Source organism: Seriola aureovittata, chromosome 5, assembly GCF_021018895.1.
Source record: "Seriola aureovittata isolate HTS-2021-v1 ecotype China chromosome 5, ASM2101889v1, whole genome shotgun sequence".
Lineage (NCBI taxonomy): Eukaryota > Metazoa > Chordata > Actinopteri > Carangiformes > Carangidae > Seriola > Seriola aureovittata.
Window position 1 is genome coordinate 29613883 of NC_079368.1, and position 22473 is coordinate 29636355.

Genomic DNA, 22473 nt, shown 5'->3' on the forward strand with positions numbered 1-22473 from the left:
TTAATCTCCAAATACAACTGAAGCTCGTCTTGTCTCGAGCTGGATCAATATATGTGTTGGTCACATGACACATGAACAAACAGCAGCGAGGCGGACGCCTGCATCAGAGGGATCAGTTCTCTACACACTGATTGTGACTCTGTGCTGTTGTTATCTGTGTGTGGCGAGTCCGTCCGGAGAGCTGCGTCTTTATTGGTCGTGTTCTGAGCTTTATGTCGGACCGAGGGTTAAACACACAGCGTCAAACCACTTCCTGGACTGAGTCAAAGCCTGATGCCCCTCCCTCTTCTTCCTGCTCTCAAACACAGCCAGCTCCACTCTGTTCATGTGTTTCCTTGTTCCCTCCCTTCAGATCTACAGTTTGAAGATGGGTGGAACCAACATGTGGTGAAGTGCGAGAGCTGACAGGCCCCGTTCACTGCAGAGACACATGTTGTTGAGATCAGAGCTCAAACTAGTTTCAGTTCTGAGGAAGTGAAACTCAGACACTCGTTGTCACCGAGAGCTGAAATGGCGCAGAAAGGAGATCAGCTGGACCGGGAGACCTTCTCTTGTTCCATCTGTCTGGATCTACTGAAGGATCCGGTGACTCTTCCCTGTGGACACAGCTACTGCATGAACTGTATTAAAAGCTTCTGGGATGAAGAGGATGAGAAGAGAATCCACAGCTGCCCTCAGTGTAGGCAGACCTTCACACCGAGGCCTGTCCTGGTGAAAAACACCATGTTAGCAGCTTTAGTGGAGCAGCTGAAGAAGACTGGACTCCAAGCTGCTGCTGCTGATCACTGCTATGCTGGACCTGAAGACGTGGCCTGTGATGTCTGCACTGGGAGGAAACTGAAAGCTGTTAAATCCTGTCTGGTTTGTCTGGTCTCTTACTGTGAGAATCACCTGCAGCATCATTATGATGTAGCTCAGTTAAAGAAACACAAGCTGGTGGAGCCCTCCGAGAAGCTCCAGGAGAACATCTGCTCTCGTCACGATGAGGTGATGAAGATGTTCTGCCGCAGCGATCAGCAGTGTATCTGTTATCTCTGCTCTGTGGATGAACATAAAGGCCACGACACAGTCTCAGCTGCAGCAGAAAGGACTGAGAGGCAGAGAGAGCTCCAGCTGAGGCGACAAGAGATCCAGCAGAGGATCCAGGACAGAGAGAAAGATGTGAAGCTCCTTCGACAGGAGGTGGAGGCTATCGACGGCTCTGCTGATGAAGCGGTGGAGGACAGTGAGAAGACCTTCACCGAGCTGATCCGTCTCATGGAGAAAAGACGCTCTGATGTGAAGCAGCAGATCAGATCCCAGCAGGAAACTGAAGCCGGTCGAGTCAAAGAGCTTCAGGAGAAGCTGCAGCAGGAGATCGCTGAGCTGAAGAGGAAAGACGCTGAGCTGAAGCAGCTCTCACACACAGAGGATCACAGCCACTTTCTACGCAACTACCCCTCACTGTCACGACTCAGCGACTCTACAGACTCGTCCGCCATCGATGTCCGTCCTCTGAGATACTTTGAGGACGTGACAGCAGCTGTGTCACAGCTCAGAGAGAAACTACAGGACGTTCTGACAGAGACATGGACAAACATCTCACTGACACTGACTGAAGTGGATGTTTCACTGTCACAACCAGAGCCCAAGACCAGAGCTGACTTCTTAAAATATTCACAGGAAATCACCCTGGATCCAAACACAGCAAACACAGTTCTGTTATTATCTGAGGGAAACAGAAAAGTAACATGGAGTCAACAACAGTCTTATCCTGATCATCCAGACAGATTCACTTTATATCCTCAGGTCCTGAGTAGAGAGAGTCTGACTGGACGTTGTTACTGGGAGGTGGAGAGGAGAGGAGGAAGAGTTTCTGTATCAGTCTCATACAAGAATATCAGCAGAGCAGGGTGGGAAAGTTTATTTGGAAACAATGACAAATCTTGGTCGTTAGATTGTTTTCAAAACAGATTTTCATTTAGGTTCAACAGCATCAACACTCCAGTCTCAGGTCCTCGGTCCTCCAGAGTAGGAGTGTACCTGGATCACACAGCAGGTGTTCTGTCCTTCTACAGCGTCTCTGAAACCATGACTCTCCTCCACAGAGTCCAGACCACATTCACTCAGCCTCTCTATGCTGGACTCTGTCTTTACTGGGATGATGGAGTCACAGCTGAGTTTTATAAGCTCACATAGATAAAAGTCCAGATTTGTATTTCATTCCTAAAGTTATTGTGTCTCCATCAATGTTGCTAAAAGCTGGTTGTTGTGTTTTGTTTGTTGAATCCTGATGTTTTATTACAGGTGAGATCAGCTCCATCTAAGTCCTTAAAATGAGTCTCATCTTCAGCAGCTGCAACATGAAAGTTGTTGACACATTAAAACATCAATAATCACAATCCAGTCGTATGATTTACATTATTCTGACATGAGACTTTTACTTTGATACTCCACCTGTTTCTGTTTTCAGACACACACACACACACACACACACACACACACACACACACACAGACACACACACACAGAGACACACAGACACACAGACGCGTGTGTGTGTGTGTGTGTGTGTGTTGTTGTTGTTGTGTTATAAACCGTTTTCCTGCTTTTCTCCCAGTGCATGCTGGGATACATTCCAGTACTTCAAACTGTTTTGTTTGAAGTTTGAATGTTTGATGTGATGAAAAACAGTTTGTTTCATTTCATCCAGAATCACAAAGTTTGAATGTAGAAGTCACATAAATGTAAAACTAATAAGATTCACCCTGAAATTACAGAGAATCTTTAAATTGTTATTATGAACATTAACCTTTATAATAACAAGCTACATGTTTAATTACAGATAATTACTGTCATTTTACACAGATTTGTTTGTAATTTAAGAAAGCAGAAAAATACTGTTTAAATAAAACAGTAATTTGTCTTTACAGAAATGTGAAATAAATGTGATTCATGATTATTGTCATGATGATTAAAAGAGAAGTTTGGCTGTTAATTCACATCATTTCTGTCATTTTACAGACTTTTGTTCACAGTTTAAAAAAACAGAAAATTACTGTTAGAAAACTTAAGAGTTATTTTCTGTAAAATTAGGACTTTTTTTTTTTTTTTTTTTTACAGTGCAGACACATACTGGGTTTAGACCTGGTCTTGTTCATTCAGCTCCTTAACTTACAGCATCAGAGCTCAGCTGAGAGCCTGTGACATCAGAGCTCAGCTGAGAGCCTGTGACATCAGAGCTCACCTGAGAGCCTGTGACATCAGAGCTCACCTGAGAGCCTGTGACATCAGAGCTCAGCTGAGAGCCTGTGACATCAGAGCTCAGCTGAGAGCCTGTGACATCAGAGCTCACCTGAGAGCCTGTGACATCAAAGCTCACCTGAGAGCCTGTGACATCAGAGCTCACCTGAGAGCCTGCAGCTCACCTGTCTGTGTGTGTGTTGCTCAGGCTGCTGCTCACAGAATTTCCAGAATAAAATGACGCCTGACTTTAACAATGTGGTTAATTAACTTAATAAATAATGTTAATGTCCTAATGACACATACAGTAAGAACTCTGCTGTTGATCCACTCAGTAAAAGAGGGAGGCATTTAATAGTAAATATGTTTCCAAGTTTGGAGTGATGACAGCTCAGCTTACTTACACTTTCTACCTGTAAGCCTGGTCTTCATAGATAGATAGATAGATAGATAGATAGATAGATAGATACTTGGGCCAGATGTTTGGCCAAACTAAAACTAGACTGAAAGGATAAAACATCTGTATAGACTTTTAAGGATATTGATTAAATCTCCCAGAAACCCCTACTTTCCTACAGACCCAGAACGCAGCATCGTCGCTCAGGGATGTTTACATGCGGTTGCCAGGCAACGGCTGTGGAGTGATTTGGCGTGGACATACCTGGCAGTCCAGCCCGGTTTTGTCCTACTTTACCGGGTTTAACCTGATCCACATCCCGGATGGCCGGTGCTCTGATGGACCCGACCCGGGCCCCGCTGGCCTTCGGGCGGCGGGCCGTGCCGCAGCTGTTCGAGCAGCTGCAGAGGCCGGAGACCGGCACGAGGCTGCGGGCTCTGGCTTCACTCTGCGACCTGATCCACGACCCGGAGCGGCTCTACCAGACTGTTAAAGGAGGTAAGTCCGGGCTCACAGCCAGACCACCATCCTGTGCTCAGGTAACGACGGTGATAACAGGCGCCATTAAGTCCCGCCTTAAAAATGTTACTCAAGTAAGTAGCATGAAACTACGACGAGTATTAGTATCAGTATTAGTATTAATGTTAGTGTTAGTATCAGTGTTAGTATCAGTGTTAGTGTTAGTATCAGTGTTAGTATTAATGTTAGTGTTAGTATTAGTATCAGTGTTAGTATTAATGTTAGTGTTAGTATCAGTATTAGTATCAGTATCAGTATTAGTATCAGTAACAGTATTAGTATCAGTATTAGTATTAATGTTAGTGTTAGTATCAGTGTTAGTATCAGTGTTAGTATCAGTGTTAGTATTAGTATCAGTATTAGTATCAGTAACAGTATTAGTATCAGTATTAGTATTAATGTTAGTGTTAGTATTAGTATCAGTATTAGTATTAATGTTAGTGTTAGTATCACTATTAGTATCAGTGTTAGTAGTTTAGTTTAGTTTATTTCGAACATGTGCGAGTAACACACAAAGTAAACTGAAAAACAAACAAATCCAATAACAATAATCAAAACAAAAATAATAATGTTAACCCAACATGTCCGAAAAGGAGTAGGATGAAGCATATGCTTATTTAAACCTACCCCTTCTCCACTACTCAATTATCAGTCTTTCTTCCCAAACATATATATTTACATAAAGTAGAAGAAAATAAATAGATTAAATAAACAAATACATAAATCATTTATCATTTATGAAAACACCCGATTATTAAAGCCCTTCTTCCTCCCTGTACCTCGTGAAAACCATGTGTTTGTACCACTTTTTAAACTCGATCATGCTTGGACATTGCCTGAGCTCCACACCCAGTCTGTTCCACAGCCTCACTCCACAAACTGACAGACAAAAACTTTTTAGTGTTGTACGTGCCCGCTGATGTTTTAAGTTGAACTCACCCCTCAGATTATAACCCCCAACTCTGTGAAAAAACAATTTTTGAATATTTCCAGGAAGTAGATTGTTTATTGCTTTGTACATAATTTGTGCTGTTTGGAAATTAACCAGGTCAGTGAATTTTAATGTTTTTGATTTTAAGAATAGTGAATTTGTGTGATCTCTATAACCGGTATTATGAATTATTCTTATGGCTCTTTTCTGCAGAATGGATAGAGATTGTATTGTACATTTATAAGTATTGCCCCAAACCTCTGCACAGTATTGTAAATATGGTAAAATCAGTGAACAGTAGAGAATGTGGAGTGATTTGTGGTCCAGAATGTGTTTTGCTTTGCTCAGAACTGAAATGCTTCTTGACAGTTTGCTTTGTACATGTTTTATATGAGACTTCCAGTTTATTTTATCATCAATTGTTACCCCAAGAAACTTGTTTTCATATACTCTTTCAACGTCCACCCCATCTATTTGTAACTGTACTAGTGTATTCTTATTGCAATTACCGAATAACATGAATTTAGTTTTACTTAAGTTTAACAATAATTTGTTTCTGTCAAACCACATTTTCAGTTTGCACATTTCAGTGGTGATCCTCCCCAGTAGTTCATGTAAATCCCCCCCACAACAAAAAATACTAGTGTCATCTGCAAATAACACTAATTTTAGTGTTCTTGAAACTTTGCATATGTCGTTTATGTAAAGTATAAATAATATTGGACCTAATACTGACCCCTGTGGGACGCCACAAGCAATGTCCAAGCATGACGATGAATGTTCCCCCAACTTCACAAATTGTTTTCTGTTACTTAAATAACTTCTCACCCAGTGCAATACTAACCCCCTGATCCCGTACCGTTCAAGTTTATTGAATAATATGTTATGATTAATTGTATCAAAAGCTTTTTTGAGATCTATGAATACTCCAACTGAATGCAGTTTGTGATCTATAGCGTTTGTGATCTCCTCAATTGATTCTGTTAATGCCAGTGATGTTGAGCTGTTTGTTCAAAATCCGTATTGACTGTCAGAAAGTAATTTATGTTTGTTTATGAATTTGTCTAATCTGTTATTGAATAGTTTTTCTAGAATTTTGGAGAATTGAGGAAGTAAAGAAACTGGCCTGTAATTTGTGAAGTGGTGTCTATCCCCAGTTTTATACAGCGGCACAACTTTAGCTATTTTCATGTTGTTAGGAAATTTTCCGGTTTGGAATGATAAGTTACAGATGTATGTAAGTGGTTCAGAAATCCCCTCAATGACCTTTTTTACAACTTTCATATCAATTTCATTCAGATCAGTAGATGTTTTGTATTTACATTTATTTACTATATCTATTATTTCTTTTTCTTCCACTGCTGTAAGGAACATTGAACTGGGATTTCTCACTATGAAGTTATCATTCCAATCCTCAGATAACAATGGATCTGGAATTTTTCTTGCCAGGTTTGGTCCAACATTTACAAAAAAATGATTAAAGCTATTGACCACATCATCCATATTGTCCTTTTTAATATTATTATCGATAAAATATTGAGGGTAGCTCTGTTGTTTAGGACTATTTTTAATAATACTATTTAATATGTCCCATATTCCTTTAATATTGCTTTTGTTATAATATAATATTTTAGTATAGTATTCTCTCCTACATACCCTTATAATATTGGTTAACTTATTTTTATAGTTTTTATATTTCTTTTCTGCCTCTTTAGTCCTTAGTTTTATGAATTCTCTATATAGTGTATTTTTCTTTTTACAGGCATTTTGTAATCCTTTCGTGAACCATGGACGATCTTTATATTTTTGTTTTTGTAGTATCGTTTTATTGGACAATTTTTATCATATAATGCTGTGAATATTCTTAAAAAGGTTTCATATGCACTATCAATATCACTTTCATTATATACCTTTTCCCAATTTTGTGCCAGTAAATCATTGTTAAGTATAGTCATAGTTTCCTCTGTCCTCACACGTCTGTATTTTAGTTTTTCTTCTGGCTGATTTCTCTGGCAGTTGCTGTTATAAACTGTAAACACTGGTAGGTGGTCACTGATGTCATTAATTAATAGTCCGCTCGTTGTATTATTTTCAATATCATTGGTAAATATGTTATCGATTAAAGTGGCACAATGGGATGTGATTCTACTAGGTCTGGTGATTTTTGGATATAAACTCATGCTGTACATTGTATTGATAAATTCGTCGGTCATTTTGTGCTTATTTGAACTGAGCAAATCAATATTGAAGTCACCACAAATGAAAACAACTTTTTGATTAGTTTTTGAAAACATTTCCCCTATCCAGTCCTTGAATGCTTCAATACTAGAGCCCGGTGCTCTGTATATACAGCTGATTATTACATTTTTGTTTTTTTCTTCACATATTTCAATTGTTATACATTCTAATAAGTTATCAATGAAAGTTGTCATATTTTCTACTACTCTATAATTCAAGTTATTATCCACATACATAGCCACTCCTCCTCCACTCTTGATCTTTCTGTTTACACAGTTAAATTCATATCCTTCCAATTCAAAGTCCATTCCTTTATCCGCATTGATCCACGTTTCTGATATCGCAATTATTTTAAATGTTTTAACTTGACCTAAATATTCCTTGATGTTATTGAAGTTTGCATATAGACTTCTGCTATTGAAATGAATTATAGACAGTTTGCTGTCCGTTTTAATGGTCTGATTGTACTGTTCAGCTGTGTAATAGCAGCAGTTGTCGTTAATGTTAGAGAAGAAGTTATTGTCCGGGTCTATATCGTGCTCCAAGTCCAGTAAATTATGGTCAGTGTATTGAAATGTTCTCAGTTCCAGCTTTTCATGATCAGCGATCCTTTGAATTATATCCCTGTTATCTCCACTTGTAGATGAATGAGTTCTTTCAGACGGTATCATGGTGATGTGTTGTGTATGAGTCATCATACCTTAGTCCAGATTGTGATAATTATGCGTATTAATGTTAGTGTTAGTATTAGTATCAGTGTTAGTATTAATGTTAGTATCAGTGTTAGTATTAATGTTAGTATCAGTGTTAGTATTAATGTTAGTATCAGTGTTAGTATCAGTATTAGTATCAGTATCAGTATTAGTATCAGTGTTAGTATCAGTGTTAGTATCAGTGTTAGTATCAGTGTTAGTATCAGTATCAGTATCAGTATTAGTATCAGTATTAGTATTAGGGCCGCGTTGAGGAAAAAAAGAAATCTGATATTTATGAAAAAAGTCATAATATTACGAGAATAAAGTCGTAATTTTACAAGAAAAAAAGTCATAATATGAGATTAAAGAAGAAAAAAGTCACAACATTAGGCTGCAATAATAAAGTCATGATATTATGAGAATTAAAAATGTAAAACATCCAGAGAGAAAAACATAATTTTGAGGAATATTTCAAGCAACCAATAAAACGGGTGAAAGGACACTGAGGTCAAAGGTCAGCGCCAGCTGCTGCTTGTCTAACAATAGAACAGACTCAGTTTCTTGATGACGATGATGATGCCTTTTCAATATGAGGATCGGTATCTAAGCATGTTATCTCTCATTATGTTGTCAGCAAATAACAGTGCCAATGGCAGCAAACAAACGGTCTCCGTGGAAACAGTAGAATTTCACTGCTGTAAAACCCCTTTCATTGCTGTAAATACCTTAACTTTTCTCCTCTAACAAAGGAAACCCTTTAAGTTATTCTGTGCAACACCCTGAATTAACTCCCTCAGCTAACTGCTGATGCTTGAACTACGACCTGAAGCCGAGAACACCTGGGAACTTTGCAGCGCTGACACATCTTTCTTCTTCTTCTGCAGGTTTTCTGGAGCGGCTGAAGGTTCTGTTGAAGGATGAAGATCCATCAGTCAGAGCGAGGACCTGCGAGCTGCTTCACCTGCTGACGGCCCACAGCGTCGGCAGGTACAGTACAAACACTGCCTTCATCTCACTGTCTAAACGCTGCTGTTTGTTTAACTGTGTCCGTGGTAACCGGCAGATACAAAGGAGATTTAAAAAAGAAAATACAAATGCGTAAAACAACAAATAAAATAATGGTAGATAAAAATAATATTGTAGATTTAGCAGTGCAATAATCCATTTAGTATATATATTATAATGTTCACAAGTAATTGAAGTCGTTGTAGTCCGTGTAAAACAATACTGTACATAATATTAGAGTTTATTTACAGAATGTAAATTGAAATATGAAGTTCATTCAACAACATTTAATTGATTGTCAGTCAGTGAAACATTTAATCACTTTTTAAAGGATCAGTCTGGTCTCTAATTATATTTTCATCAAACCGAGGTTCTCCGGCTTCCTCCCACAGTCCCGACACACGCAGGTTAATTGGTGACCCTATAGGGATAAGCAGTATGGATAACGGATGGATGTTTCCTGATTAGACCCTCGCTGTAGTGTGTGATGTCACCAGCAGGTGGCGGTGTGACACTGCGGTGACGTCCAGGTGAAGCTTTGTGGGAAGTTTAAGTGTCTGTGAAGATTTTCAGAGCTCCAGTCAAAATAATCTCTCTAACCACGTCTCCTCCACCTCGATGGAAAACGTCATGAGGTCAAAGGTGTGAAGGAGAATTCATCAGGACTGAGGAGAAGCATCCGACTGATCTCACACTGAGCTTTTAACTTTATTAAGGAAAAACCCTCCTTTAACCACAGAAACAGAGCAAACAGGATTGAAATGTTTTAATAAGAAAACACGGAAGGAAAATACAAATAGAGAAAGTTGAATAATAATTAAATAGAAATAAGGAGCTGAGTGAGAGATCAGAAGAAATTATGTTCAGAAAGAAGTTTATAGTTTCATTCGTTAACTGGAGAAAATTCACGTTCAGGTGTTCACACAACAGGAGGGGATAAGCTGAACGACATGTTTAGACTATAGTATTGTGTTCTGATATTGTTCACTATAAACTCCTGACTGAGCAGATCTGAAAGAGAATAAATCTGTATTTGATGAATCGGGCTTCAGTCGATCAGACGAGGATTTCCATCAAACAGAAAGTTAAAATTTCTACATTTCCGTGTGTCTGCCGAGGTCACTGTGTCTCTGTCGCCTCCCCCCACAGACAGGCCCTGCTGTCCTCCTCCCTCCTCCCTCCCCTGTCTCAGCTGCTGGGCGACTCCTCGTCCTCCTGCAGGAGAAACGTCCACCGGGTGCTGAACCGCCTCGCCCTGCTGCCAGCTGGTACCGTCCTCACGTCTGACTCTATCCAACATTTCATTTAAGAGCCGTTAATATTTTTCTGTCTTGATCAATTTGATGACGAAACAGTTTGTTAAACTGTTCTCATTCTACTAAAATGGGAAAAGATAAACTGAAAAATTACACTTGAAACATTATTCATTATTTTCTGTTATATCGTTAAATATATTAAATTCCAGTGAAATGATCGCTGATTTCTGAAATCTTAAAATAAAGGACATGTTTCCTGAGCCGTGTCACACACATACTTCACTCTCTGTTGCAGTAATAGTTTTAATGGTAACTAGAGTCACCTCCTCATGGTCGCATCCTTCCTCCACTCAGTCTAGTTCCCGTTTACATCCCATTAGTGTGACATTTTGCCATAATTTCTGTGTGAAGTCTTGACTAATGGCTAAAAAGTGATTTCTGAGGTCATACTGACCTTTGACCTTTGACCATCAAAATATATTCAGTTCATCCTTGAGTCCTGGTGAATGTTTGTGCTAAATTTGAAGACGTTCTGTCGAGACGTTACTGAGATATTTCAGGACAACCTGAAAACAAAATGGCCGCCACCGTTAATGTCGCTGGTGGAGAGTCCCAGTTTAACCTGGGATAATATCACTGTGTGTGTGTGTGTGTGTGTGTGTGTGTGTGTGTGTGTGTGTGTGTGTGTGTGTGTGTGTGTGTGTGTGCAGGTGCAGAGGCTCTCCTGACTCTGGTTCCTAAACTGATGCTGAAGCTCAGAGATGATGAAGATGAGGAGGAGGAGGAGGAGGAGGTGCAGGTGCTGCTACTCTCCACCATCAGCTGTTGCTCCAGGCTGGACGCTCTGCCGGCTCTGGCCTCTGATGGTGTCTCGCTGCTGGGCCACAAACTCTTGCATCGCTCCCCGAACATCCGCAGAGAGGCGGCGGCAGCCATGATGGCCCTCAGGTATGAGTGTCACTTCACCTGACACTTCAACTCCTCTCAGTGGTTCAACCTGCACTTACACATAAACTCACACTTCGACTTCATTCAAGTCATTATGCCCAAACTGAAACTGTGTTTCCACTTCCTGTCTACGACCTCCATCATGCTCACACTTCAACAAACCCTTGACATTAAAGTAACACTTCAGCTTCTTTCCACATGTTCACTTCAACTTCACTCAGCTCATACGCGTTAACTCAGACTTAAACTGAAATTCTGATCATTTCAGCAGTTTACTTCAACCCACAGACTATAAATAAAGATGGACGTCGCCTCTGTGACGTCACCCACAGGTTTCTAAACGCTCAGAGTGAGCTGCTCTACCGTTGCCATCTTGGCAGAGTCTGACTCCGCCCCGTAACTCCCAGCTAATCCAAAAGTGGTCAAAGAGGCGGGGCATGTGTGGCAAGCATAAGCTACCATTAGCATCATTAGAACAACTTGGAGTCTTGCTTGAAAGCTAACCCAAAGCTAATTCATAACGAGCAAACCTAACAAGCCACGTATGGTGATCACAGACACCAATACCTGCTAATTAGCGGTAAAATACAAATAAATAATACTAGAGTTTAACTCACCTAAACCTACAGGAGCACAGACTTCCTCATGTTCTGTTAACAACAAGCCAAATTATCTGTCTGATGTTTAAAATCCTCCAAAAGCACCAATGTTCACTGACTGAATCAGCTAAAGTGACGCTGAGCAGACAGCTAGCAGCTAGCTACCGAGCAAACACACCCTCAATTCTCCATAACTTTAGTCCATAATAAAACATAAACAGGTGAGTTATATAAACAGGTGTCATGAAGGAGGAAATTAGCTCTAGAGACCAAAACAGTTTTTGTACCAGGCTGTAAACATGTTTATTTCTGCTGTAAAGTTGGACATTTTAACATGGGAGTCTATGGGGACTGACTCACTGTTGGAGCCAGACTCTAGTGGTCGTTAGAGGAACTGCAGCTTTTTAGCACTTCAGTGTTGACTTCATTTTTACTTTGATTGTTGCTCTGGTTGCTGTCTGCTGGTTTAAATGTGTTTGTTTGTTTGTTTGTTTGTTTGTTTGTTTGTTGCTCTGGCCTGTGTCTGCTGGTTTCAGCATTCCTGAGGACGGAAAGCGGCAGGTGTGCAAGGAGGCGGTGCTTCCTGTCCTGGTTGGTCTGCTGCAGGACGAGGACATGGAGGTTCAGGCCAACGCTGCAGGAGTCATCATGTACACTGTGATCATCACCACAGGTACAAACACACACCAGCTGGAAGTGTTTTCCCTCTTTGTGAATGAACCATTTTAAGTTATTTTAATGATCTCCTTCATGCCTGTCACCATGGCAACATCCCTCTGGATCATGTGACCAGACAACATGATCCAGAGGGAATTTGAGGTGAATTTGTTTACCGTCATTTTCCTTTGACCACACGGATGAACGGGCAGATGAATTTGTCAGATGTTGAAGGTAAAGACCCTACCGCACTGGAAACACTGTAAGCTAATGCTAGGCTAGCAAATGTGAAATTTGCAATTAACATAAATGTCAATGTTAGCGCTGCTAAAGTTGTCAGATGACACATTAATCCACTGGCTTGTGCAAGCATTAAACATTAACTAATGTTACATGGTTTCATAACCACTGCTAACTTAACTAGCTGAAAAGATAGCAAGGCAGCTAATGCTACATTGCTAGCTTGATTTCATCCAGTGTGTTTTTTGGCTGAACTAAACATGTAACACAATCAAACAGTAAAGTTAGCTAAGAGGTGTTTGAATGCTAACGTTAGCTGTTGTCAACCGGTTCTCTTCGTTTATATGACATGTAACACTGAACACAGCAGTATGAATGTGATGTCAGAGGAAAATGGCCGCTGTGTGAATATGGTCTTTTGCAGAATCTGAAGCTCAGTGGTTGGCTTTTTATGAAATGCATCTTGGGAGTTGTAGTTAACTTCATTTCAGACTCTCCCTCGGTCCACAGGCTTCTTTTCTAACACGGCTGTTCATGTTTTGTACTGAGGATTCAAGAGAGAACTGTGGGTCATCTGACAACGTCTATGAGGAAGTGAACCTCCTGTTGTCTGCACATTAAACACACCAACTGACCTACGACTGATCCTCCTCTTCCTGCAGGTAAGCAGCAGTGTCTGGATTTGGACGTTGTCCCTGTCCTCCTCGCACTGGTGTCCAAGGAGACAGAGGAGGAAGAGGAGGAGGACCTGGAGAGGAGGAGGAGGAGGAAGGCCCTCATCTTGTACTCCCTGCGCACTCTGACTTCGCTGGCCGAAGCTCCAGACGGGCGCCGCCTCCTGCTGGAGCAGCTGCCGCTGCTGCTGAGGAGGAGCGAGGCTGCAGAGGAGGACCGGGACATCCGGCGAGCTGCTCAGACCGCCGTCAGGGTTGTCACCTGGACCCCCTGAGACCCTGATGACCCCTGACCTCCAGTGCAGTCAGCTGATAAGATAATAAAATTATTAACTATATATGTCAATCTATTTCCACATCTGAAATATTTGTTCAACATATTATAAATTGACCAGATATCTGAAATCAAAACGAGGACATTTCCAGTTCATCAGTCAAATTATCATTAGAATATCCAGTTTTTAAAATGAATCAAAAGACTCCCTACCTTTGAAGCAGGTGCAAAGTTTGTTTGAAGTATGTTTGTTTTTGTTAGTTTACTGCCTGGTTATGAACTCCTAACCAATGACTGAACCAGCTAAGCCTTTTTCTGCCTAGAGACAACAAAAAAAAAGAAAAATCTGATTGGATAACTCTATTTTGATGGTTTTATCTTCACGTCTGAAGCTGTTATAGCTAGCAGCTAGCTAGATGTCTGTATTTAATTACAAACTTTAAAATAGGGACATTTCCGGGGACAGCTCCAACAGGGACATCTGGTCACCTTAACATACTACGTTTAGTAGTAATCTGGAGGCCTCACCGTGGCCCCGGTAGGGCCACGCAGCACAGTTTGAGTACAATCGCCTTCAGACTAGAGTGGAGTGCTGCTGAATAGAGTTTCCTCTCTGACCTGCTGCTCTGAAAGACGCTGCACTTCAGTCAGATTAAGGCCATCAGCCTTTATGTTGAACTCACACTCAGCTCCTATTGATGCATCGAGCTCCAGGCAATGCGAGGAGGAGACCATAACAGGAAGCTGAGGTGAGGAATAGTTTTTGAAAATTTTCAGTATTAACGCTGATACAACAGTCGATACTGTAATGAGACTTTTATCAAAACATCACATCAAAATTTTATCCAGTTGTTGTGTTAAATGTCCAAACACAAGAGCAATTAAAATACAAACAATGCTTCAAATTTCATGTCAATCAGGGGCCAGTTGCACAAAACATTTTCCATAAAGTCTGAGTTACAGTTTCCTTAAAATAATTTAAAAAACAACTTGTAATAATTTTATACTGCGATTTTAACACGATTTAAATTCAGGTCAAATTATTAAGTCATATTTATTCACACATCTCATCTTCGTCATAGGCATGTTGCACTGTCATGTTTACCCCCCCCCCCCCCCCCCACTACTGCAAATGGACTGGCCCAGAGAGAGAGAGAGAGAGAGACATAGACAGGTAACGGTTTATGGTTGCAACAGCAGAGAGAGAGAGAGAGAGGCACACAGTGCTGTTATCACACACACACACACACACACTCACTCACACTCATACACACACACACACTCACACACACTCATACACACTCTCACACACTCTGGGACTATATTTGGGACTGAGCGGAGTGAGAAACAGTTGATGACGGAGCTGCTGGACGTTTCTGTCAAACACCGGAAACAACACACAGGTAAGACCCACCTGCGGTTCTCCCGCGGGTTTACAGCTTCTATCTCACGTTTTTCTGGGTTTTTCTGGGTCCAAACATCAGCTGAGATAATCCTGAGACAGAGCAGCTGGAAATCCTGATGTGGAGTTATACACACACACACACACACACACACACACACACCAGCCTTCATGTGTGTCCATGTGTGATGAATATGATCAAATAAACTTCATATTAAACACAGCGCTGCAGGAATGTTCTAGAAACCCGGAGTGAAGTTTAGCTTCATGTTCTCGCTGCGGAGATCTTGTGTAATATAATAATAATATGAAGATGCTGGAGGGTTTTTAGCGGGTTTTTAGCGGCTCTCTCCCCGGCTGCGGTCGACCTTGTCCGGGGGAGAGAACGCCGGCGCCGGGCCGGGCTGCGGTGCGCCGCAGCGGGGCAGAGGAGCTCCGACGTCCCCCGGTTTTAAAAAGAAGATGAAAACACCGCACATCATCATGTGTCAGATATGAGGCAGGCGCTGGTCACGGTCCCAAATTATGTAAGAGGCTGCTGGGAAAGTGAGCACGCCGCGGAGGAGAGGAGGGATGGAGGATGGATTAAGGAGGGGAGGATGGTTTTATGTAACAACCCCCCATCCAGCATTAACATCTGCTCTCCATCCTCCACTCTGAAATCCTCCCCATGACAGACCTATAATAATATCTCTAAATATCCTATCTATCTATCTATCTATCTATCTATCTGAACCTGGATGTATAAGAACCAAAATAAAACAGTCCAGAGAGACTTTACGATGCACTTCAAATAACAAACACTAAAAATACAAAATTGTACTAAAAATAATTCACAAGGAAGATTATAAAACACAGTCTGATCAGTTTAAACAGCTGCATCCTGTTTTGGGAAGGTGTAAAATCTTGTTTCTAAACAGTGGATAGCTTTTTAAAGTGCTCTGAAGCTTATTGTGGTGTAAGAGTTAGAAGTTAGACTGATGTAATATGAAGAAGAAGTACACGCATTTCTTATAATTTAGCCAGTGAGACGGGTCCTTTGTACGTCCAGGCTTTATTCCTTAATTTAAAAATATGCAATAATTCAGATGTAAACCACAGGCTGGATCAATCTTTTCCTCTTTTTAAATTCTCTTTTTAAATATCTTGAACGGAGCTTGTTTATTGACCACTGAAAGACAGGTATTTATAAAATGGTCCATTTAACGTTTATCATAAATATCACTATGATGTAAATCATTTTAAAAAAACATTAAAGCGTTCATTAACATGTTTTAAATTCCTATTAATGACAAATATTAACTGATCCACCTTTGTATTTGCTGGTCATGATGACAGTACAAGGAGCTGAGTAAAGACATGCTGTGCCATGTTTTGTCTTTTACATTTAAAAAAATTAAAGTGTCAGAAAACTCCTGTTTATCTCGGGTGCCTGTGAATGCATCACATGTTGTTTTATAGCAATGATGAGTTCAGGAATCGTTCCTTGTTGTGACTGTTGATAGTTTTTAGTCGTTGTAGCAGCGTCACTGTTGGATGGACTGTGATGAAATGTGGTTCATGTTCCCCTCAGGATGAACTTGAGTCTAGCACCGTGTCCCATACTTTGGTTTATGACCAAATACCAGCTCAGTAATCAGCTGGACTTTGTGTTTACTGCTAATTAGCATTAAAGCAGCTAAACATCAGCGTGTTAGCATGGCCACTGTAGCAGGATTTAACAGGCCAAAAATGAGGCATCAACACCGAAGAACCAAAAAGCTGCAGTTCCTCTAACAACCACTAGAGTCTGGCTCCAACAGTGAGTCAGTCCCCATAGACTCCCATGTTAAAATGTCCAACTTTACAGCAGAAATAAACATGTTTACAGCCTGGTACAAAAACTGTTTTGGTCTCTAGAGATAATTTCCTCCTTCATGACACCTGTTTATATAACTCACCTGTTTATATAACTCACATGTTTATATAACTCACCTGTTTATGTTTTATTTTGGACTAAAGTTATTGAGAATTGAGGGTGTGGTTGCTCGGTAGCTAGCTGCTAGCTGTCTGCTAAGTGTCACTTCAGCTAATTCAGTCAGTGAACGTTGGTGCTTCCTGGAGGATATTAAATATCAGACAGGTAATTTGACGTGTTGTTAACTGGCTAACAGAACGTGAGGAAGTCTGTGCTGCTGTATTTTGAATTGAGTGAAACTAGTATTATTTTATTTATTTATTAGCACTAATTAGCAGGTAACTATAAATGGCTTGTTAGCTTAGTTCATTAGGGAGCTAATTAGCCAGCAATATATAAGCTATCGGTTTGCCTTCAAGCAAGACGCCCAGCTGTACTAACGATGCTTGCCACACAAGCCCCTCCTCTTTGACCATTTTTGGATTATCTGGGAGTTAGGGGGCGGAGTTGGACAGTGCCAAAATGGCGACGGTGGAACAGCTCACTCTGAGCTTCAGAAACCTGTGGGTGAAGTCACAGAGGCGACGTCCATCTTTATTGACGGTCTGGGAAACTGTCAGTTTGACAGTGTTTCTCGTCAGTGTGGAGAACAGAGGCGGCTGCGATCTGTCCACAAGATGTGGGAGAGAGGCGTCGTCGTGGAAACATGAACAACAGCATCTCTTGCTGATCGAGCTGATGATTGGTGGTTCTGTTTTTTTTGTTTTTTGTAGCAGAAATACTGAAAAACCTGCTCCTGAGTATTTGACTGAGGGTCAGAGGTCAGAGGTCACAGCTGTCTGAATATGACGGCTCATACAGATGCAGACTGCAACACACAGATCAGCTCTCTGTCCTATTGAACCTACTGTAGCTGTGAATAATGGGTTTGAGTCCTGTGGGAGCTAGAAAGAGCCTGCTTTGTGTGTGTGTGTGTGTGTGTGTGTGTGTGTGTGTGTGTGTGTGTGTGTGTGTGTGTGTGTGTGTGTGTGTGTGTGTGTGTGAACAGCCTGACAGACAGACTGTGCTGTAGTTAAATCTCGTCACACTGAGGATTTATTTTTTTATTTCAGCTCCAACACACAAGCTGTGAGGTTTTGTTCCATGTTGAATATTACACACACACACACACACACACACACACACACACACACACACACACACACACACACACACACACACACACACACACACACACACTCACACACACACACACACACACATTCCTTCAGCTGTTGACCTTTTATCAGCCACTGTTGCCTCTCAAGTTGCTGACGTGTTGAACTTTTACAGGAAAGTTTCTCAGATATGAACATTGAATATTTGTGCTGATAGATTTAATTTAATTATAAGCTGAACTCTCATTAATCAGCTGCAGCCTGATGATGTTAAAGTTCCCTCCACTCAGGACGTGTTGTGTTTACTGTCCCGTCACGTTGTTCACCTTTGCTGTGTACACAGAAGTGTATTCATGTTAACGAGTGTGGCGACACTCGTGTGCACTAAAAGCACCTGGATGGTTCACTCAAAACCAGTGTGAAAAGATGGACTTCTCACCCTCAACAGTCGCCATCTTGGCTCTGTAGCAGAAGGGGAGGGGCCACCAACATATCTGCAACCTTGTGAAATTGCGAGCGAGGAGGGGGAACATGTTGTACAAACGATAGCAGCCTAATTTCCATGTCGCTTGACACAAGAAAGTTAAACATTCATTTTCAAGTCAAGTGAGCAAAGTGGGCGACGACCTCGTCACATGTTGCAATCATCGTTTCCTGTCAGTGCACACAGTGTTTGATTTAGGACGACACTACACTTTTCAATTATCTGATTTAAACACACACATATGTCACAATCTGCCCCTTAGTGTCTCTTGGACTCACTTCCTGTTTTACTTTGAAATTACTTCCTGTTTTGTCCCACTCCAGTGATTGTCTTCCCCGCCCTGATGTGTTTTTAACCATTTGTGTAAAATTTTGTCATAATTGCGGTTTGAAGTCTTGAGTAATGGCTAAAAAGTGTTTTGTGAGGCCACACTGACCTTTGACCTTTGAGCACCAAAATCTAGTCAGTTGGTCCTGGAGTCCCAGTGGACATTTGGGCCAAATTTGAAGAAAATCCCTCAAGGTGTCACGGAGATGTTGCGTTCACAACGCCAAAACCACATTTTGTGAGATCACTGTGATCTTGACCTTTGACCTTTAGCCACCGAAATCTAACCAGTTCATCCTTGTGCCTTAGTGAATGTTTGTGCCAAATTTGAAGAAGTTCTGTCAAGGTGTTTCTGAGATATCGTGTCCACGAGAATGAGACGGACCGACGGACAACCTGAAAACAAAATGGCTGCCGCTCTGCGTGTCGCCAGCGCGGGACAGTAACAGTTTAACCTGGGATAATAACACTGTGTATATCACCCAGCTACCTGGGAACAGGTGAAACACAATCAGGGCCGGCCGGACAATCACTGGAGCGGGAAAAGACAGGAAGTAAACCGGGAAATCAGTCCAGAGAGACACTTCAGAGGCAGATGGTGACACAGCTGATGCACCTGAACGATAATCAGGGTCCAGTATGAAACTTCCTGTAGCTCGAGTTGAATCATTAGCTGTACAAAAGGTGGATGACGTGACATGAGAGGACGTGCATGTATAGACTTGTGAAAGTTTTCCATTACATTTCCCCGCTTTCATAAAACGCTCACAGAAAGAAATACATTTTTTGTGTGACTGTGGCACAAGGAATTCTGGGTAAATTAGAAGAGTGTAACAATAAAACTGGCTGCCGTCTCTAAAAACTCTTCCCCTTCTCTTTGCTCTCTCCATTACAGTGTTAGCAAACCACAAATTATGAGCCATGTTTTCCTACTGCTCAGCGCAGGTGATTGTTACCGTGGTAACGTTAGGCCTGAGTTGGCCTGTGGGATGTGTTGTGGTTCTGTGATCCAGAACATCCAGCTTGTGCTTCTCATTGATGGCGTCCTGTACTCGTACGGTCCCTGAACGCCTCACCGTGCTGCGTGGGCGCTCTCCTCTATTTCTGGACACATGAGTCATCTTCACTCGTGTTATACAATAGAAACTTGGCTCCGCTGAGACTCGACTGCGGCACAAATAGAAGCAGGAGTAGAACCCGCTCGGACTCTCTGTGGGTGAACTGGTCTCACTGGTGGTGACACACAGCTGGGCCACTTACACAAAACACCTTGACTTAAGATTTCCCTTAAAGTCTGAGTTAAGGTTTCCTGATAATAAAAGCAGTTACACGAAACACCTTAAATTTTCTCCTTAAGGTTTCTCCTTATCTTAGTCTTACATTTCAGGAATCGCTTAAAGTCAGTTAAACCGTTCTGTGCAACACCCTTAAAGTAACTAGCTAACATCTCCTCAAGTGTGTGTGTGTGTGTGTGTGTGTGTGTGTGTGTGACTGTGAGTGTGTTGCTCTGTAGCTCAGATGTTAACTTCCTGTTTGACTGAGTTTGATTTGAATAAAGGTTTAGAGTCTTGAAGACGAGACCCCTAAGGTTCATCATGTGACGCCTTCAGAGGTCGCGACCCCGCTCCAAGGTTTAATGGTTGTAGAGGAGCAGAATGTTCCTTTGATGGATGTGAGTTGAATCCAGTTTGTGCTGCAGCAGACGGAGGCCTCAGCTCTTATCTGTGAGTGCAGCAGGGGGCCGGGGGGGGGGGGGGTGTTGATGCTGCAGGAATGAGGCCATGGGCACAGCCACCGGTGAGGCGGGGGGGGGGGGGGGGCTCTGTCACTGCAGGAATGTGAAGTTGAGCAGCTCTCGTGTTTTGATGATGAACGAGCTTCATTCAGGGCGACTCCTTCCTCTGATCAGAGACTCTCTGGATTCAAAACGATCAGGTTGGAAAGGAAAGGAAAGGAGGAGGTTGGAAAGGAAAGGAAAGGAGGAGGTTGGAAAGGAAAGGAAAGGAGGAGGTAGGACAGGAAAGGAAAGGAGGAGGTAGGGAAGAAGCAGGAAAGGAGAAACGAAAGCGTAAAGAAATAAGGGAGAGAATGAAGATATTGGGAAGGAATGGAGGAAAGGGAAGGAGGGAAGGACAAAGGCAGGGAAAGAGGACGTATGAAAGGGAAGAAGATGAGGAGCTTGGAAAGGAAAGGAGTTAAGGAAGGAAAGCAAAGTAAGGAGGAGGCAGGGAAGGAAAGGAGGAACTAGGAAAAGAAAGAAGGAGATAAGGAAAGGAGGACAGCAGCAAGGATTGGAGGCGGTGGAAAAGGAAAGAAGGAGGAAAAGAAAAGGAGAAGAAATGTTGGGAAGGAAATGAGGAGGTAGGAAAGGAAAGAAGGGAGCATGCAAGGAAGGAAAAGAGAGAAAGAAAAGAAAAAGAAGGGCTTTGAAAGGAGAAAGGGAAGGAAGGGTGAATGTAAGGAGAGGTCGGGAAGGAGTGGTTAGCAGTTCACTCTTAAGAGCATCCGTCAAATCACTGCTATCGTCATGGCAACACACAGAACGCCATATAGAAGGAAAGATGGAGGGAGGCAAGGAGGGGAAGAAAGGAAGTAAGGAAGGGTAAGGAAAGGAATAGGTGTGGATGGATGGAAGAGGTAGGGAAGGAAAGGAGGAAGCAGGCAAGGGAAGAGGGAGATGGGGAAGGACGTAAGGAGGTAGGGAAGAAGGGAAGAAAAGGATACAAGATGATAAGGAAAGTGGTGAAGCAAAGGAAAGGAGGAAGCAGGGAAGGAAATAAGTGAGTATAGAAGGAAGGAAGGAGGGATGATGAGATGGGAGGGAAAGATACAGAGGAGACAGGGAAGGAAAGAAGGAGTCAGGGAGAGAAATGAGGACATTGCAAAGGAAAGTAGGGAAGGAAATGAGAAAGGAAAGGAAGAGGCATTTTAAGCAGCTGTTAATCAGAACAAACATGATGTCGTACGTGTCGGCCAATGACAGCAGCCGTTACCTTAACGGTGTCCGGCTGGGTGTGGTCACATCTCTGTGAGCTGAGATAACAGCCTGCCAACACAGACACACACACACACACACACACACACACACACACACACACACTCTCTCACACACACACACACACACACACACACACACACACACAAACTGTTGCGTCTTGTGATTTCCTGTTTGTGAGCTGCAGTTGAAGCAGCGTCAGACTGAAGGTTCAGAGCTGTGAACAGTTTCTGTTTCTGTTTGTGATGTGATCATTAAATTGATCAGATCATTGATCATTGATCAGATCTGCTCCACCACCTCTCTGATGCCGGATCAGTGTCGTCTCTGTACGACCTCTCGGTTGGTTTCCTTCAAATAAAATAGTTGCACAAAACAACTTAAGTTAAAATTTTCCTTAAAGTCGGAGTTAAGGTTTAAGGTGGAGGGAATGGCCGGTTGTCATGGAGACGTGGTAAAAATGTTGGACAACAGAGCAGGTTTTCAGACCGTCTCTCCTGGAGAACGTTCACAGCACTGCAGCTCGGTTGTTGACGATCAAGCTAGTTAGCATTTT

The 22473-nt window shown here is 42.0% G+C and overlaps 3 protein-coding genes across 3 annotated transcripts in view; all 3 read left to right on the top strand.

Annotated features, from left to right (window-relative positions):
* The first annotated feature begins 152 nt into the window (after positions 1 to 152).
* Positions 153 to 2482, top strand: LOC130169363 (tripartite motif-containing protein 16-like). The gene has a single exon (XM_056376066.1). The coding sequence runs from the start codon at positions 511 to 513 to the stop codon at positions 2176 to 2178; it is 1668 nt and encodes a 555-aa protein (XP_056232041.1). The 5' UTR covers positions 153 to 510; the 3' UTR covers positions 2179 to 2482.
* A 664-nt stretch (positions 2483 to 3146) lies between these two features.
* Positions 3147 to 13727, top strand: rsph14 (radial spoke head 14 homolog). The gene is made up of 6 exons (XM_056376070.1): positions 3147 to 4117; positions 8887 to 8989; positions 10157 to 10275; positions 10974 to 11211; positions 12347 to 12483; positions 13370 to 13727. Exons 1-6 carry the CDS (start codon positions 3943 to 3945, stop codon positions 13654 to 13656), a joined length of 1059 nt encoding a protein of 352 aa, XP_056232045.1. The 5' UTR covers positions 3147 to 3942; the 3' UTR covers positions 13657 to 13727.
* A 1131-nt stretch (positions 13728 to 14858) lies between these two features.
* LOC130169559 (dematin-like) overlaps positions 14859 to 22473 on the top strand; it is a 29895-nt gene continuing 22280 nt past the window's right edge. Inside the window, exon 1 of the mRNA XM_056376412.1 lies at positions 14859 to 15058. The gene's annotated coding sequence lies outside the window, so the exon portion shown is untranslated. The remainder of the gene's footprint in view (positions 15059 to 22473) is intronic.

What these genes read in the sequence shown, in the direction of transcription:
- LOC130169363 (XM_056376066.1), top strand. Translation starts at nt 511, where the DNA reads ATGGCGCAGAAAGGAGATCAGCTGGACCGGGAGACCTTCTCTTGTTCC.
- rsph14 (XM_056376070.1), top strand. Translation starts at nt 3,943, where the DNA reads ATGGCCGGTGCTCTGATGGACCCGACCCGGGCCCCGCTGGCCTTCGGG. An exon ending in CCTCGCCCTGCTGCCAGCTG is followed by an intron (nt 10,276 to 10,973) that starts GTACCGTCCTCA and finishes GTGTGTGTGCAG; the next exon opens with GTGCAGAGGCTCTCCTGACT. An exon ending in GCAGCCATGATGGCCCTCAG is followed by an intron (nt 11,212 to 12,346) that starts GTATGAGTGTCA and finishes TGCTGGTTTCAG; the next exon opens with CATTCCTGAGGACGGAAAGC.